This window comes from Cornus florida, unplaced genomic scaffold (assembly GCF_030987335.1).
Source record: "Cornus florida cultivar Cherokee Brave unplaced genomic scaffold, ASM3098733v1 CherokeeBrave_3.0.0_Hap2_Chr05, whole genome shotgun sequence".
In the NCBI taxonomy this organism is placed as follows: Eukaryota; Viridiplantae; Streptophyta; class Magnoliopsida; order Cornales; family Cornaceae; genus Cornus; species Cornus florida.
Window position 1 is genome coordinate 101429267 of NW_026775575.1, and position 19458 is coordinate 101448724.

The 19458-nt window shown below is 39.9% G+C and overlaps 2 protein-coding genes and 1 long non-coding RNA gene across 3 annotated transcripts; all 3 read right to left on the reverse strand.

Moving 5' to 3' along the window:
* Nucleotides 1–4313: 4313 nt before the first annotated feature.
* On the reverse strand, nt 4314–8458 carry LOC132308034 (G-type lectin S-receptor-like serine/threonine-protein kinase At1g11330). The gene is made up of 7 exons (XM_059805990.1): nt 7081–8458; nt 6663–6773; nt 6363–6571; nt 6014–6224; nt 5579–5816; nt 5138–5288; nt 4314–5057 (listed from the first exon to the last, which is right to left on the reverse strand). The coding sequence occupies exons 1-7, from the start codon at nt 8375–8377 to the stop codon at nt 4749–4751; spliced, it is 2526 nt and encodes an 841-aa protein (XP_059661973.1). The 5' UTR covers nt 8378–8458; the 3' UTR covers nt 4314–4748.
* A 1602-nt stretch (nt 8459–10060) lies between these two features.
* LOC132308036 (uncharacterized) lies at nt 10061–11339 on the reverse strand. The gene is made up of 2 exons (XR_009482363.1): nt 11203–11339; nt 10061–10302 (listed from the first exon to the last, which is right to left on the reverse strand). It is a non-coding gene; the product is annotated as an uncharacterized LOC132308036 (long non-coding RNA).
* Nucleotides 11340–11704: 365 nt separating this feature from the next.
* Nucleotides 11705–18361, reverse strand: LOC132309866 (uncharacterized). Its single transcript, XM_059808127.1, has 2 exons — nt 13596–18361; nt 11705–12772 (listed from the first exon to the last, which is right to left on the reverse strand). Exon 1 carries the CDS (start codon nt 18359–18361, stop codon nt 17381–17383), a length of 981 nt encoding a protein of 326 aa, XP_059664110.1. The 3' UTR covers nt 11705–12772; nt 13596–17380.
* Nucleotides 18362–19458: the final 1097 nt, after the last annotated feature.

The window sequence follows — 19458 nt, forward strand, 5'->3', positions numbered from 1 at the left end:
CTTTAGTGTGACGGAATAACACTCTTTGGCTGCGACCTGATCCCCCCGAATGTCTATTACTTTATCTCCATCGGGCCCGAGGCACCTCATGACCTGATGCAGAGTTGAGGGTACACCTCGGACTCTGTGAATCCATCCTCTTCCCATCAGGAGATTATACGAGGGGTGAATTTCCACAACCACAAAAGTTTCCATAAGAGCTCGTTCTGCAGCTTGAACTTCCACTTCCACCATCCCGACGGGTTCCACCCTCTTCCCATCGAACCCTAATAAGGGATTTCCGGTGGGCTTGAGCCTCTCTGGTTTAATGTCGAGCCTGTCAAATGTGTCCCTCGGCATAACATTCGCACTGCTCCCAGGATCGATCAGAACTCTGCGCACCAAGCAATCTGCCACTGTCAAACTGACTACCAACGGGTCGTCATGAGGCAGTTGAACACGCTGCAGGTCTGTCCAGTCGAACTTTATCTGCATTGACGGGCTCTGCTGGTGTAGAGTGGTCACATTGCCGACCCTTTTCTTCATCTGCGCCTGCCGCAGGCGCACCCGGAGCAGCTCATCTGACTCTTCACTAGGCTCGGGTCGACCATGGATAGCATTGATTATACGAACTGGTTACGAATTGTGGGAGCTTTGTTTATGACTCCTTTTTATTTGTTCCACCGGTCGATTCTGCTCCATCGCCGAACCTTGAACATAACTCGCAAACTCCCCTCTAGCTATCAACATCTCCACTTGCCTCCTCAGGTTCCTGCATTCGTTAGTCTGATGTCCGAAATCAGAATGAAAAGCACAATGTTTAGTTTGATCCCTCTGTTCGAGGGGTTGTCTAATTGGCAGTGGTGGATGAAACTTGTCTTTGTTCTCCTGATACAGCCTCGCCAGAGTGACCTTCAGCGGAGTAATCAACTCTTCCTCCCTGGACCTTTTTTCGGCCTTCCAAGTGGTCTGACGTTGCGGCTGAGCCTGCTTCTGCCTGATCTTTGCCTTGGACTTTTCCTCGGTCGACACAAGCGACGTTGTCCGAGCATTAGCTGCCTCCTCTTCTTCTAGGCGCACAAAGCCATCGGCTCTCTCATTGAGTTCATCCATGGTAGCCGGCGTGTTCACTACCAGACTGGTGTGAAATGGAGTTCCGCGTGTCATGGCTAACTTGAAGGCTTGAACTGCCGTAGAAGGGTGGCATTCGATCACCATACTCTTAGTGAGATTAAACCTGGTAAGAAAGGCCTGGAGACGTTCATCCTTGTGCTGCCGCATCGTGAATAGGCTCGAGATGTCCTTCGGCGGGCGTTTGTTCCCATAGTACTGGCTTATGAACCGATCGCACAGGTCCCTGAAACTGCCAATGGAGCTCCTAGGCAAGTTTTTGAACCAGCTGAGCGCCGGTCCGGCCAGGCTTGTAGGGAAACATTTGCACATTAAAGAGTCGTTTTCCGTATTCAGGGCCATTTTCAACTGGATATGATACACATGATCGATCGGATCGGTCGTTCCGTCAAACAGAATAAAGACTGGCATAGCAAACTTCCTTGGATGCGGCGCATTCAAGATCTCGTCGGTGAATGGTGAATCCACCGTCCGAGCTGCGGATCGGAGAGCTTCATTCTCTCTCTGGAGTCCAGCGGTAGCTCTGTGAGTTACGGTTCTGCCCTCCGAACCGTGATGAGTGACAATAACCATGGAGGGCCGGTAAGACAGATCGAACGACCGTTCCTCTATGAACTCTCTTTGCCAAGGCGACGCTACTCGACGGCGATCAACCTCCATCACTTCCTCTCGGTCAAACCTTTCCCGCTGCGGATCAACGTGAGTCGATCCTTCGTGATCTTCAACTCGACGAACATTTGGCGGCAAATTGTCCATCATCCTTTCATCACGGTGGTGAGCTGACTGATTGTTCTCGTTCTGATCGCCTTGATGCGCGATATTAGATTGAACACCTCCTTCTCCGACCGGAGGTGGATGCGAAACCGCAGGTATTTGCCGATGCTGCAGTCCAGCTTTCAATTCTGCATTTTCTTTTCTGAGAGCTTCAATCAAGTTCATCAACTCTTCAAGCTTTGTTTGCTGGACAGCCTCCATCGGATTGGAGCTTTCACCTATCATTATTCCCGAACGGAGTAAAGGCATTAATCTCAAGTTCGCGAGTAGATCTGAGCTTCGTGAGTAGGAATTTTTAGATCTGGCTTCTAATTCTCCGAATTATGCTCACTGTTTACGAGATCTGAATTGTCTGAACTCTAAATCCGTCAGATCCTGCCACAATCGAACAACTCGTAGATCTGAAGTCAGTCCAAAGCTTCAAGAATTGTAATTCCTCCAGAGTAGGTCACAATCGCCCAGCTCTGGATTCAAATCCCAAAGATCGAGTCTCGATCAACCGAATTGGTTTGAATCCATTCGATATTCCTCATTGATCAACCAAACTTCCATGCGCTTCCCACAGACGGCGCCAATTGAAGATGCAAGAAATTCCTTCTCCTCTTTCTCTCTCTAGAATTCTTACACCTCAACCCCAAAAAGATCCCCTTCCATTTCATTCCATCTCCTATTTATAGATCTTTTCCAGATATTTACAAGATATTTACAAGATATTTACTGATTGCTGGATCTGGGCCTATTCCTCCGTAAGCCTTGGTCACCTTTGATGGGCTTATTCTCGTTCGGCCCATATGGCAGTGTCCTTCTATGGGCTGGCCCAGCTGTACGGACTGAATGTTGTGTTTGCGAATCGGATCTGGCCCATGTCATCCGGGGCCTCCTCAAATACGAAATTTGTCTTTATTTTTATAGTAGGCAAAATTTATAGAAAATGATATGATAGTAAATTCATTAAAATAGTTTCTTTCATTTCATTCCCAAACACGATTAATATGCTTTCTTTTCTTAGTCAACAAAACACGATAATTGTTTAACACTATCAACTCATTTCCATTCTTTTCTCATCTCTCGTGCTAGTGGGTTATCTAAGTTGCTATATTTTATGGTACCGAATGTTGAGCAATTACGAAACAACATTTGTATAAAGTAAGTGTGATATAAATTGGAATGTTGAAATGGGTCTGCGGTGAGACTAAAAAGGACTGAATTAGAAATGACCACATTCAGGAGACGGTTGGAGTAGCACCAATTGAAAAAATAATAATAATAAAAAATAAATAAATAAAATAAAAAAATTGGTTAAGATGGTTTGAACATGTGCAAAGAAGACCTTTTAAGTGCATTGATTAGAAAAAATGACATACTCCACATTAAGGATAATACTAAGGGAAGAGGAAGACCAAAATTAATATTAATAGAGTTAGTAAAGGAAGATATGATAGCATATGGATTGATCGAGACTATGACGTTAAATATAGCAAAATGAAAATATGAGATTCATTTAGCCGACTCTGGTAATTGAGAAAACGCTTGGTTATTTTTGTTGTCAATGATTGGTTGTCTAAGAAAATAATATTTAGTTGGTTACGTAGCAATTCATCATCACCTTGGGAAGAAGATTTTATTGAACTTCCTCACAAAAAATCTTAGGAAAGTCCATTCTGGTAGGCTTCCTATGGAAAACAACCAAAAATAATAATAATAATAATAATGAAGCCACAATCAGGAGCTATGTCCCCTCGCTTGAGGGCATATTTGTGTGGAGCTACGCGGCCTAAGCTAGACCCTAAAATTGTGTGCGTCCGGGGTGCTAAGTTGACGAATCTTATAATAAAATCTAAATCGCAACTCTCTTCGGGAAAAAACATTAATGCTTGAAATTGAGAGGAACACTAAATGGAGTAAGCAGAGAAAGTATATGATGATAAAACAAATGGCATATCCTTTAACAGTTTCACCCCCAAAATAGTTTTTAATTCTTAAAAAATAAAAATAAAAAATAAAAAAATTAATGAAGATTGAAATCTCAGACAATCCTATTTCATATAAAAAAAAAAAAAATTTCCACATCCGTTCATCATGTATATATTTAATGAATTTCAGATGTATTTTAGAAAGACTACTATTCATACCCAGTGTCCCACAAGCAGGGGAACAAAAATCCAACAGGACTTAAGGGAGACCTGAGAGGGCAAGAAAACAACAGAGAACCAACCCAATGAGAGGCCCAAAATGGGGAAAAGACAACTCACAATGCCAAACACCACAAAATTGGAGCGAATGAGTTTGGTATATTCTTGATCTGACCGATTGTTGGAATGGAAAACAGAGCTGGGCAATCTCCAGGTGAACGCTAAAGATGCGGCAGAAATGCAGGCTGCAGCAATTCTTGATTGGAATGGAAAGGAGGCCACTTCTAGTAAACAATATACATACTAAACCTTATAACTTGATCAACAAATGTACTCTGCCTATAAGTTTTGGTTACAAATAATATTCAACCAGTTTCTTGTCTAACAATATAAGAGTGATATAACATCTTACAATAGATCTTTCTGAAGCAAACCTGTATTAAAATCCTAGGTCAGGCCTTAGGAGGACCAAACCCAAAAATGCAGCAAAATATGGGGATGATTTGTGGCCAGGGAGGGGTAGAGGCCAACTAAGATTCGATATAGTTGGTTTTCCGCGAAATCCATTTCACTTGTACAGAAAGAATTTTGCGGCATTGAGAATGAAGTTGGGAGAGAAACAGCCCAAATCCTCTGCTAAGGTCCCTAAGCAATCAATTGGTGGAATAGTAAATGAGTCCCTACATGCAGTGACTTCCAAAACATTTTTGAAAGAATCAAGAGGGAAAAAGGTTAGCGCCCTTCAACGTTTGTTATAGAAACGTAATTATTGGAGCATATAGAGCTATTAGGCAAAGGCAAATTTGATTCAATAGTGCTTCTCTCTAAGATAAATGCAGGTTGTTTTGGAGTAGGAAGAGTTGTGTCATTGCAGAGCATGAAAACTATTGTAGCCATGGATGGTCTATTATTTGGTTGTTCTTGAACGGATAGGAGACCTACATGAATGCATCTCATCACTTGCGAGGGACTGCCGATTGAGTCTGCTATCTTTGAATCCAGCAACTCCATTGCTTTTCCCTTATTCCACAACTGCCATGCCTGAAACAAACGTGTGGTGGTTTATGTAAGGATAATCTTTTTAAAATAATGAAAGTGAAGATCCATTAATTTCTGCTTACGTAATCCAATAGGTTCCGATAGGTTTCATGATGATAAAAGCCGGTGTTCCTTTTACTACTAATGATCTCTAGCAATAAGACTCCAAAGCTGAAGACATCAGATTTCTCCGAAAATATTCCTTCCATTGCATATTCAGGGGACATGTAGCCACTGCAAAAGCCAAAGCATAACAGTAAGTATAGAAAGCACAAAAGTACGTATGTTTTCATGTACAATGTGCATGCTCGTGAACCCAAGACAACACCAGTGAAATGTGAAGGCATTAAAATTACGAGGATGAATAAATACCAAACAAAGATGTGGCAAGAGAGTGAAATATGACATGTTGGACCATGTTTTAATAAAACAAAACAAAATGATTGAATACGAAATATATATCTGACCAGAATAGGTGAAATAGGCTTTGTAAAGTATTTCCGGTAATAAAACATCAAACTTACTAAGTTCCGACAATTCTATTGGTGTTTGCTAGAGTTTGATTTCCCATAACAATCCTGGCCATGCCAAAATCAGAAATCTTTGAGTTCATTTCCTCGTCTAGGAGAATATTGCTCGCCTTGAGATCTCGGTGAATGATCCTTAATCGAGAATCACGATGAAGATAAAGAAGCCCTCGAGCAATCCCCTCAATTATGTTAAATCTTTGATCCCAGTTCAGTATTGCCTTTTTATTTGAACCTAATCCAAAAAAAAAAAAAAAAAAAAAAAAAAAAAAAAACAAAAAAATCTTAACAATTCTATAGAAATTTGATTTTGCAATATCTCAACCCAACTGCACAAGATTCAAAATATGAGTTTCTGATGGTCGCTAATCCTTGTGACCAATAACATATCCTAATTTCCAATATTTTATATTGATGTAAAATAAAACAAACCAAAGAGGAAGGCGTCCAAGCTGCTGTTTGGCATGAACTCATAGAGCAGCATTTTCTCCTCTCCCTCAATGCAAAAGCCAAGTAGCTTCACAAGGTTCCTGTGTTGGAGTTTGGAAATTAATATGACCTCATTCTTGAACTCTTCTGTGCCTTGTCCTGAGCTCTTTGAAAGTCTTTTGACAGCAAGCACTTGTCCACTTGGTAGCTTACCCTGGAAAGGAATCATTTAACCTATAAAAATGCATATATATATATATATATATATATATATATATATATATATATTTTTCAAGTCTGAAAATGAAATATAACCCTTTTGGTTACAAGTTGAGAGGCAAGGACAAAGTACCTTGTAAACAGGACCAAATCCCCCTTCACCAAGCTTATTAGCTAGAGAAAAGTTATTTGTAGCAGCTGCTATCTTTTCCAAGTTGAAAAATGGAAGGTCCGAGCTTTCTTCTTGATAAATAGTATGTCGAGGCAAAAAGGCTTGCGGAGAATCTGCTGACACTTTCCTTTTTCTACTGGAAATTTTTTTCTGAATGATTGTCTTTGCACCTGGTTTTCAATATGAATTATCAAGGAGTGACATTTCTAGATACCAAATTATATAACAATCATCGAATTAGCAATTATTGATCATATTTACCTCTAAGTGATGTCTTCATTCTGCATAAAATATATGCCAAAATACTGAGGCCGATTATCGTGGAGATGACTATGAGTATAATGATAAAGCCCCTTATTCGTCTTTTTTCACCTGAATTTTCAATTAGACATTGCTAAATTCAAGTCCATCCTTAACAACATGAAGTTTTTAATATCAATATAAAAATGTTGAAGTTGCTAATGTACTGATTGCCTTCGAAGGTCTGAGATGGACATAAGAAAAATCAATTTGCAATCCAACCACAACTAAGAAACATCAAATAAATGTGCTGTTGTTGGTGTAAGCAAAATTAATCATTGTTGGCTAAGGCTAGGAAAAAATTGCATATATATCCCATGGAAATGTCGGAGCCATCATAATTGCTACAATGACGATTAAAAATAAATCATATACTTACCTAGTTCAGAATATGCGAGTCGAAGGTATAAATCCTCTCCACCGTAAGAGAACGCCCTAACATCAATCAGATGTCCTCCCCAAACCATACAACCAATTCCATTTACATGTGAATATGCAACACAAGAACAGTTCTTCAGGCAAAAATCACCACAATCTATAGCGTCATTCGTATCCAAGTAATCTGAGAAGGCTGGTAGTTTTACTCCTGTCAGCTTTATAAAACCGTCTGCTTTGCTATCTTCAATGCTCGAATTCCTCTCACACTGCATTTCGACTCTTCTTATACAACCACCTGTCCAATTTTCTCTCTGCCATTCTTCTGTAGACTTTGGTTCATACCCTCTCAAACAATTGCATATTGGGGAGTTCCTGTCATTACAGATCCCAAACGAGCCACATGTACCAAAAATATCACAGGTATCATTGGGTGCAATCACATAATTTACCCATTTCCTAGTCTCTGCATCCCAGGTCATTTCAATTATAGTTCCCAGAGAACTCAAAAACAATGGAGATGACGACGTATTGAATAAAGAATACACAAAAGAGATCGTTCCTGCCTGATTATCCCTGAACAGGTTAAAGCCTGTAAGGTAGTCTGTGTTCATGCCTGGAATTCCTATAAAGCTCCTCCCGTTCCACTGCCCACTTCTCCAGCGTTGGATTGTTCCGTTTAAGATCACACCTTCTGGCAGTTCACGAGGCTCCAAAACTAAGACAAAACTTCCGGGTGATGGATCCTTGTCACTCTTCCATGATGTTAAAAATAAACTTTCCCCTGTCTTAGTGTTCAATCCCAGCTTCATGCCCGGCAACAAAGTATCTGATGGATGACTGAAGCTTTCCCATAAGACACTTCCGTTTGATTTGTTTTCAATAAGAACAAGATTACCTGAAGCATGAAGTACCGCAATTGTGTCATTTGATGCAACAGAAGCTAGCTTTGTGGACCAAACTGTGTTGAATTTGTCATCGATGAGCACCAAATTCCCATCCCTTCCGATCACTAGGACGCCAGACGTATCCGTCAATGGGTTGTCACTGTTTGCAACCCATACAACTTTTTCATCGGGGAGTCCTCTGTACCATATACCCACATATCTTACATGAGATGCATTAGGACTAAAGAAGCCCAGCTCAAAGACTTCCCCTTTTGAAACTAAGGTTTGACCATCCAATACTTGTTGGGTTTTAGAAATGGTGTCTATTGCTAAACAGCGAGATTGTAATAGGGAGATGTGAATAAACAGGAAGAACCAAAGAATTGCAGCTAAGTTTTTGTTGGAATTGATCATTTTGTATTGAATAGCTAGCTATTGTGGCCACAAGGAAAAAGAATAATGGGTGCGTGAAATAAGTTGTGTTTTTGTTCAAAGAAAACACTTTATGAATCAATTCAGCAGCATAAAGTTGACAAAATACGAATAGCATACTTTTCAACTTGTATAAGGTCAGACTGTCTGTCATGAAAAGTAATTTTCAAAGATTGGTTATTTGAAAAAACTCTGAAACAAATGTTTAGTGTATAAAGTTAGTCCAAGATGGTTGATGGACCAGTTTGAAAAATGGACAAGACAAGCAGACTAAATAGACCACTTCCCACGCCAACTCGGCAAATAATCCAAAAGAATGAATAAAATTCTAGACAGTGTAAAAATGGAATAAAATCGAAAAAATCTTAAAGAATAGTTTACTCTTGAGAGAGGTGGATTGAAAGAAAAAAAATCTTAATGATTGAGGGGACGCTGGCAAAGTTAAACTAGCACCGATAAAACACTAAACGGAAGAGCAAGCAGAGAAAGTATATACATAAAACAAATGGCAATCTTTTAGCAAATTCACCCTCAAATTGCAATTTTTTAAACATTTAAATTTTTTTTAATTAAGATTGAAATATCAGATCGAGAATCCTATTTCATATAATTTTATAGCAAAAAAAAAAAAAAAAATTCTAATTAGAATATAAATAAAAGGACTCTTTTCACATCCGTTCATCATGCAGGCATATATATATATATATATATATACAAAGATTTCACCGTTCATACCATGATACCAAGTGTGAATATCAATATATGTTTTTTTATTTTTTTATTTTTTCTCAATAAGGCAAAGAATGAACCATACAATTCGGGGGTGCTAAGGGCCGAACAAATAAACCGGATACAAACAATCCACACCAGCCCATAAGCAGGGGAACAAAAATTCAATAGCCCATAAGAAGAGGTCCAACCCAATGAAGGGCCCAAAACGAAGGCAAGACAAAAAGTAACACTGCCAAACAACACAAACACAACTTGTTGCGAATTAGTTAGGTATTCCCCGATCTGGCCATTGTTGGAATTAAAAAACAGAGCTGGGAATCTACAGGTGAACGCCATGGATTCAAAGATGAGCTTCTCGACCACTTCAGAAGAAGACTGAGCTCTACCGAAAGGTGCGATTATTGTCGCTACTTCTATATGAATTACACACACTCAGCTCACCAACACATACACATAGCTTCAAAAGGAAATTAGGGGTTGCATTAGAAGTCGAGGTCCAATTAGATTGAACCTTCATTTGGAGGACCAAGAGCCATGCCCTCAAATCAACTCCGGTATGTATAAATTAATGATGCTATATAATTCCACCAATAAACGGTAATTAAAAACACATGTAAGCACACACAGTAAAAGGGTAATCTAGTTTTGCCAATTGGTCTGGTACTTTTCTATGCAAAAGAGCAAGTTTCATATACCTGAATGCTAAGCCAAGTGAAAGCTCTGATACCGAAGGTTGGACTAAAATGGTGGTGGGACTTTGTAACGATCCTATCTGATACTAAAATTTTTTTTAAAAAAAATTTGGCATAAACTCCACTAAAAATCATCCTACAACAACCTGTTTAAAAAAATTTTTAACCTGTCCCAATACAATGAACATCTAATACATTCTATGATAGTAGAACCACATACTATATCATCCAAGTATCATAATTACAGTCCCAAAATACAAGATTAATATCGAATGTCCATATTTTACAACGTTTAGACAGCTCATACAAAAGTTATAACCCATAGGTATAATTAAAATATTAGAAGTCCATATGTCGTCGTACAAAATACATTATGTTTAGTCTTACAAAAATAGAGTGACCCAAATACAAAAATAACAAAATAAACTCCTAATCCATACTAAGTCTGTGGTAGAATGTTATCCGCCACTTCTTTCCCGTTTCCTGCAAAAAAATTGTTAAATAAAAGGGGTGAGCAAAATTACTCAGTAGGTGGTGCCTAAGACACACTTCTTGTGTCCCCGTGAATCCAAACAAGGAATAGGACAATAAGAATTTGGGATCATGCAAAGCCGGAAAACACAATATCAATTCTAAGTTCAAAACAAATAAATTTCGTGCCATGAATGCAATGTTATACATGTCACTTCCCATTTTCAAAAAATATCATCAATTCACAAACTGTTAATATAACCCGCCCTTTGGTGACTCCGCAACAACACGAGAGAAGGATTGGCTACTGTCCCTGACCTTTGGTACCTCCGCAACGTCATTTGGGGCTCAGATAGCTCAACTATGCTAAGACAATCTCCCTAATTCCCTCTACGCTATATTAACACACCGGCTCTTTAGTGACTCCGCGACGACCGGGTTTTTCTCAAAAACCGTTTCATCAAATTCTCTCCAAAAATTCCCTTTTTCATTATTATCAAATCATTGTACCATTTTTCTTTCATACCCAATGCTATGGATGCAAGTCACATGCTTTACCATTTCTAAGAAATTCAAGAAATTTCTACTACACAATTTAGCATGCATCCATATAGTCATTTTAGCAAGATAATAAACACTTAGGCATGACAATTAACATATTAATCATACTTTACAATAATTCTAAAAGAATTTCTATATATTTCCATGAATAATTTCTAATAATTTTATCAACACAATCATATAGAGAATCCAATAATCAAGCATATCTTTCATACAATTTCACATAATCACATACTATATATACAAAATCAAGTCATTTAAGAGGCAAATAAATCAAATTGATCATTCTTGACAGTAAATATCATAGAATGACTCACAAAAGCACAAGGTAGTGGAATTAGAGACCCCTACCTCTATTATATGCAAAACCCCCAATTTGCACTACAAACCCTCAAAATGGGTCACAATTTCCGGACTCCCTAGGTTGCTCAAAACTGAAATTGCTGGTACACACGTGTAGAGTTCGCCGTGCTCTCCGTTTTGCCGCAAACAGGAGAAATCAACAATTGAAGCTTGAAGTGAAAAAAAAAAAAAAAAAAGAAAAGAAACCCGAGAGGAAGACACATGACAAAGACGGGAGAGAGGGAATGAGATTATAGAGCCAAAAAGAAAAACGAGGTCTTATGACCACTTAAAACTTTTGTGGGTCCTACCCAATTGTTTTTTTTTTTTTTTTCTCTTTTTCTTTTGCTTTTAAATTCACACCACACACACACAATTATATATATATATATATTTTTTTCTCTTTTTCTTTTGCTTTTAAATTCACACCACACACACACAATTATATATATATATATATATATATATATATATATATATATATATATATATATACATAACATAGGTATTACATTCTCTCCAACTTTAAAAGATTTCGTCCTCGAAATAAAGACATACCTGAGGAAGAAAACAACTCTAGATACTTGGAGCGAACCTCCTGTTCGAGCTCCCAAGTAGCCTCCTCGACTCCGTGGTGTCTCCAAAGAACTTTCACCATTGGTATCTTCTTGGTCCTCAACACCTTCTGCTGTGTGTTAAGGATCCGAACTGGTTCTTCCTCGTAGGAAACATCCTCATCAATGTCCACATTAACCCAACTCAAAATGTGAGATGGATCCGGCTCGTACTTCCGTAACATCGATACATGAAAGATATTGTGGACTCTGTCCATCTGTGGTGGCAAAGCAAGTCTGTAGACAACCTTTCCTACCCGGTCCAAAATCTCAAACGGTCCAATGAATCGTGGAAACAACTTGTCACTTTTCCAATCCTTTCCGTGGAGAAACCCGTAGAAAAACGTGGTCTCCCACCTCAAAGGATAACGGCCGTCTCTGCTTATCCGCATAACTCTTCTATCGGCTCTAAGCTGTAAGTAACCTTTATCTGATCAGCTTAATCTTCTCAGTAGTCTCGAGTACTAAGTCGGGTCCTAAGGCGGCGGTGTAACGACCCTAGCTGATGCCAAAATTTAAAAAAAAAAAAAAATTCGGCATAACCTCCCCTAAAAATGGGCCTTCAACAACTGTCCCAATACACAAAACACATAAAATCATCCAGCATCCCATTCATCCGTTCATTATACCTCAACATAGTTCCTCTCATGGTGGAATATCCACACACCAATTAATCTAAATTATCATAATTACAGTCCCAAAATACATGGTTAAGATTTAAAGTCCCTGTCTTACAACGTTACATGATACAATTGCATGGAAACATATACCATAATTCCATTAGTTTCATTTACATCAAACAAAAGATAAGTTCGTTCTTAAGTTACAAGGCCATGAATACTAACTTAGTTACATCCCCACAACTATGAATATACAAAAAACGGTCAAAATACAAAATAGCAAACAACCTTCTAACAACTTTCAAGCTTGAGGTGGATTGTCGTCCACCAGTTCATTTCCAAGACCTGAAAAAAATAATATAAATAATAGGATGAGCATAAAGTTCAGCAGGTGACACTTAAGACACACATCTTGTGTCTTTGTGAATCCAAACAAAGCATAGGCCAATGGGAAATGGGGGTCATACAATATCGGGAAATAATACAGCATAACGATTCAATCTCAAGTATATCCAATGCAATGGTATGAGATGCAATGCATGCTAGTGTCGCTCCCCATTTTCATAATCCAAAACATCGTTTCCAAACTGTTAATACAGCCCACCCTTTGGTAGCCTCGCCGCTACACGAGAGGAGGATTGGCTAGTGTCCCTGATCCTTGGTAACCCCGCAGCGTCATTATGGGGCCCAGCTAGCTTAACCACGCTAGGGCGACTCCCTAATCCCCTCTAGGCTATATTAACCTCCGGCCCGTTGGTAACCCCGCAGCGACTGGGTTTCGCATAAAACCATTTCATCAAAAACACTTCCCTGAAATTCCCCATATTTATTTCAAGAACAATTTCTCCCATTTCATGCAAACCCAATGGTATGTGCATGTATATATGTTCCATACATTCAATGTCATGGCATTTAAAATTCTACACCATAAAATTAAACATTCAACATGTTCAACATCTCCCAAGTAATTATTAACACATTAAGATATAACAAAATACATTTAAGCATGCTTTACATATAAAACAACTCATATTCAAATACATGAATTTCTCTAGACAATATTTAAAATAATCATTGATACAATTAACTTCTAATTAAGCATGATTGGCACAACAAATGATTATAACTCACAATGGAACAAGAAGGTAGTGGATTAAGGTGTCCCTACCTCAAAAGTGAGCCAAAACCCTTAAAATGGGTCTCTAAATTCGAAGCCCCTAGGAAGACCAAATCTGAAATTGCTTACACTAGCGCGTAGAGCTCGTTGTGGGCTTCGTTTTGCCTCAAACGGCTCTCAAATCTACCAAGGATAAAGGAAGAAATCAAGAGTGGAAGTTGCAAAAGAAAAAGAAAAAAAAGAAAAACAGAGAGGAAGAAAGGCAGCGGGAAGAGAGAAAATGAACAGAAAAAATGGGTCTGTAATCCCATTTGGCACATGATAACATAAAATAAGTGGGTCCCACAGCTAAATAAAAAATTTTCTTTTAACCTATATATATATATATATATTGACACAGACATTACATTCTCCCCAACTTTCAAAAGATTTCGTCCCCGAAATCAAGCCATACCTGGGGAAAAAAATAACTCTGGATACTTAGAGCGAACCTCTTGTTCGAGCTCCCAAGTAGCCTCCTCGACTCCGTGGTGTCTCCAAAGGACTTTCACCACTGGTATCGTCTTGTTCCTCAACACCTTTTGTTGCATGTCAAGAATCTGAACTGGTCCTTCCTCGTAGGAAACATCCTCATCAATGTCTACATCAACCCAACTCAAAATGTGAGATGGATCTGGCTCGTACTACCGTAACATCGATACATGGAAAACATTGTGGACCCTATCTAACTATGGTGGCAAAGCAAGTCTATAGGCAACCTCTCCTACACAGTCCAAAATCTCAAACTGTCCGATGAATCGTGGCGACAACTTGCCACTTTTCCCGAATCTCATCAATCCTTTCCGTGGAGAAACCCGTAGAAAAATATAATCTCCCACCTCAAAGGATAACGACCATCTCCGCTTATCCGCATAACTCTTCTGTCGGCTCTGAGCTGTAAGTAACCTCTGTCTTATCAACTTAATCTTCTCAGTAGTCTCGAGTACAATGTCAAGTCCTAAGGCGGCTGTCTCGCCTACCTCAGTCCAACAAACAGGAGACCTACAAGGTCTACCATACAACGCCTCAAATGGAGCTATCTGAATGCTCGCCTGATAACTGTTGTTGTAGACAAATTTAATAAGTGGAAGATGATCCTCCCAACTACCACCCAAGTCAAGCACACATGCCCGAAGCATATCCTCCAAAATCTGGATAGTACGCTCCGACCGACCGTCAGTCTGTGGATGGAATGCCATACTCAGGTGCAACGCTGAGCCAAACGCTGCTTGAAGTCCTTCCCAGAACTTTGAAGTGAACTTAGCATCCCTATCTGAAACAATGGTTACTGGAACTTCATGCAACCTTACAATCTCCTTCACATAAAGAATACCAAGTTTTCTGCATCATCTGTTGCCTTAATAGGCAAAAAGTGAACCGTCTTGGTCAATCTGTCAATGATGACCCATATGGACTCATTGCCCCTTCGTGACCTTGAAAGACCTGTCACAAAATCCATAGCAATATACTCCCATTTCCACTGCGCTACAGGCAATGGTTGCAATAAACCGGCTGGTTTTTGATGCTCGGCCTTCACCTGTTGACAGGTGAGGCATCTAGCCACAAACTGTGCAACATCTTTCTTCATCCTGTTCCACCAATACTGACGTCTCAAATTGTGATACATCTTGGTATCACCTGGATGAACTGCAAAGCGGGAAGTGTGAAACTCCCGTAAGACGTCCTCACGACAAACCGTAGGAACCACCAACAAACCCCTGAACCGTAGACCCCCATCTGCATACAAGGCCCAATCTTTCACTGTTTCACCACTAGAGATCAAAGCGTGAATAGTATCTAAATCCGGGTCCTGTCTCTGTGACTCAATCACTCGTACAACAAGAGTAAGCTGAGCCACAAGACTAAACAAGAATGTCGGCTCGCTGTCAACATCATCATCAAAATAATACAATCCCATCTCTGCCAAATCCTTAAGCATCTTCCACTTCCGAATAGCCAGACAGGCCAAAGTTCCACGAGATTTTCGGCTTAAGGCATCTGCTACCACATTTGCCTTGCCTAGATGATACTGCAAGTCAAAATTATAATCTTCCAAGAATTCAACCCATCTTCTATGTCTATTGTTCAAGTCCTTTTGGGATAAAAGGTACTTGAGACTTTTATGATCCGAGTACACCTCGAATCTCTTACCATACAAGTAGTGTCTCCAACACTTCAAAGCAAACACAACTGCCGCCAACTCCAAATCATGAGTAGGGTAGTTGTACTTGTGAGTCTTCAACTGTCGAGACCCATAAGCCACTACTGTACTATCCTACATCAACACACACCCTAAACCATCACGTGAAGCATCACAATAGATTACGTAACCCAAGCCATGCTCAGGTATCACCAACACTGGAGCCATAGTTAATCTTGTCTTCAAATCCTGGAAAGATGACTCACAGGCTTCATTCCATGCAAACTTAATCCCTTTCCGGGTTAAACGGGTCATAGACGCTGCTAAACGGGAGAAATCTTTCACAAATCTCCGGTAGTAACCTGCTAAACCAAGAAAACTACGGATCTCAAACACATTCTTGGGTTGCTCCCAATTCAAAACAGCTTCAATCTTTGATGGATCAACTGACACTCCGCCTTCTGAAACAACATGTCCCAAAAACGTCACCTCTTGTAGCCAAAATTCACATTTCTTATATTTTGCATACAACCGGTGTTCCCGCAAAATTTGTAAAACAATACTTAAATGGATCTTGTGCTCCTCCCGAGATCATGAATACACAAGAATGTCACCCACAAAAACTATCACAAACTGGTCCAAGTAATCGTGAAAGACGCGTTTCATTAAGTCCATGAATGCCGCTGGAGCATTAGTCAAGCCAAAAGGCATAACAAAGAACTCACAGTGTCCATACCGTGTACGGAATGCTGTCTTCGGGATATCCTCATCTCTAACCCGTAACTGATAATAGCCAGACCTCAAGTCAATCTTGGAGAAACAACTGGCTCCCCTCAACTGATCAAATAAATCATCTATCCTTGGCAAAGGATACTTGTTCTTGATGGTGGCGCGATTCAACTTTCGATAATCGATGCACAACCTCAAATAACCATCTTTCTTCTTAGCAAACAAGACCGGTGCGCCCCATGGTGACACACTCGGTCGGATGAAACCTTTCATCCTCAAATCATCAAGCTGTCTTTTTAATTCCTCCAATTTAACTGGTGCCATACGATACAGTGCCATAGAAATCGGCGCGGTACCGGGCATTAAGTGAATAGTAAACTCCACTTCTCGGTGTGGAGGTAACTCTGTCAAATCCTCCGGAAACACATCCAGAAAATCACGAACAACTGCAGGATAATATTCTTCCACAACATCATCCTCTTCGGCTATAAGGCTAGCCAAAAAGTAATCACTACGACCCCGTCCACGAATTCCATAAATTGATGAAATGTGGGAATCACTCCGATCTCCCACAAAAAAGAAACAGTCTCCCTCGGGAGTACAAACTGTAACCCTTCCTCTGTAACAGTCAATCGTGGCATGAAAGGAAGCTAACCAATCCATCCCGAGAATGACATCAAAGCTAGTCATCTCCAGGAGGATAAGGTCAAACACAAAAGTCCGCCTGGCTATCACAATGGAACAGTCCCTTATGACTCGGCTTAAAGACACTGAAACTCCAACTGGTGTATCAACACACAACGCTCGATCCATAAAACTGACCTCTAACCCCGATGCAAGTGCAAATGATGCAAACAACTGCACTCCTATCAGACGCAGCTGGCAACGGAGTGGTAGGAGCAGATCGTGCAGACTGCTGTCCTTGAAACTAAGATGGACCGCCCCTGTTCCTTTTCCAAGAAGATCCTTCTGAAGATGGCCCTGCACCCCTCTTTTGCTTATACTGCTCTCTTCTTGCATCCTTCTCTTTATTATCAGCTTCCAGCATCAAAGCCCTTTTTACTGCTTCAGAGTAAACCTTAATGAACTGTGCCGTGATCAACGGCCTCATCCGATCATTAAGACCAGAAACAACCTTAATGAACTGTGCCGTGATCAACGGCCTCATCCGATCATTAAGACCAGAAACAAACTTCCGAGTCTTGTTAGCTTCATCTTTCACCATTTCTGGAGCAAAGCGAGAAAGTGAAGTGAACTTGTTTTCATATTCTACCACTGACATGCTCCCTTGGATAAGGTTATGAAACTGATCTTGTAACTCCCATCTTTTGGAAAGCGGAAAGTACTTTTCATAAAACAATTCCTTGAACTTGTCATAACTCATCTCTTCTACCTTGTATCGGCTCGTAACCAACTTCCACCATAATTTGGCATCCTTAGCAAACTTATAAGTAGCTAGGATGATCTTCAAATGATCCTCCGTCACATCCATAGAAGTCAATTGAGTTTCAACTTGCTCCATGTAGTCATCTGCTATCATTGGATCCGCACCGCCCTCAAACATAACCGGCATCAGCTGAGAAAACCCCTTAACAATCTTGAGACGCTTCTGAGCTGGCGTCTCCTCAACTTGAACTGTAGGTTGTAGTGCCGACTGCGACTGAGCAGCAATCGTTGCCCTCACGACATTTTGCAACAAACGATTCAACTTTAGTGCCACAGAACCTTCACCCACTTCTACGGGTGCTTCAACATTATCCCTCCTTATGGGGACAACTTTCGGGGGAATCAAGTCCCTAAGAAGTGTGTCCTCGTCATTTAGCTCCTCCGGGTTGGAGCTGAAGCTCTCGCCAACATCACCCCTAGTCGGTCTAGGGCCACCTTCCCTGATTTCCTTGTGCTGTGACATCGTTCTATAAAACAAAAGAAATAATTCAATAACGATAACACTAAGGTCCAACCGTGAACAACCCAACGCAAAAAGATATTATACAAACATTTAGCATGTAATACTATGCAATGAACACATTAATATAGGCATATAACCACATAAGCACGTAAGCAAGTAAGCAGTTAAGCATGCTTTTTCAAATAGCAAAACACTTTTCCAAACAAGGAAATAACAATGCAAATGACTTCCCAGATAACCCTAGGTAAGCCTCTACCCATCGTCCTAATGGTATTCGAACCATCACTCTGATACCAAATTTGTAACGATCTTAGCTAATGCCAAAATTTTAAAAAAAATTCGGCATAACCTCCCCTAAAAATGGGCCTTCAACAACCTGTCCCAATACACAAAACACATAAAATCATCCAGCATCCCATTCATCCGTTCATTATACCTCAACATAGTTCCTCTCATGGTGGAACGTCCACACACCAATTAATCTAAATTATCATAATTACAGTCTCAAAATACATAGTTAAGATTTAAAGTCCCTGTCTTACAACGTTACATGATACAATTGCATGGAAACATATACCATAATTCCATTAGTTTCATTTACATCAAACAAAAAATAAGTTCGTTCTTAAGTTACAAGGCCATGAATACTAACTTAGTTACATCCCCACAACTATGAATATACAAAAAACGGTCAAAATACAAAATAGCAAACAACCTTCTAACAACTTTCAAGCTTGAGGTGGATTGTCGTTCACCAATTCATTTCCAAGACCTGAAAAAAATAATATAAATAGTAGGGTGAGCATAAAGCTCAGCAGGTGACACTTAAGACACACATCTTGTGTCCTTGTGAATCCAAATAAAGCATAGGCCAATGAGAAATGGGGATCATACAATGTCGGGAAATAATACAGCATAACGATTCAATCTCAAGTATATCCAATGCAATGGTATGAAATGCAATGCATGCTAGTGTCGCTCCCCATTTTCATAATCCAAAACATCGTTTCCAAACTGTTAATACAGCCCGCCCTTTGGTAGCCCCGCCGCGACACGAGAGGGGGATTGGCTAGTGTCCCTGACCCTTGGTAACCCCG

Coding starts and splice junctions, on each gene's coding strand:
- LOC132308034 (XM_059805990.1), bottom strand. CDS start 8,377: ATGATCAATTCCAACAAAAACTTAGCTGCAATTCTTTGGTTCTTCCTG. Junction 6,225..6,362: donor GATTTGGTCCTGTTTACAAG/GTACTTTGTCCT, acceptor ATTCCTTTCCAG/GGTAAGCTACCAAGTGGACA. Junction 5,058..5,137: donor ATCGGAACCTATTGGATTAC/GTAAGCAGAAAT, acceptor CGTTTGTTTCAG/GCATGGCAGTTGTGGAATAA.
- LOC132309866 (XM_059808127.1), bottom strand. CDS start 18,361: ATGTCACAGCACAAGGAAATCAGGGAAGGTGGCCCTAGACCGACTAGG.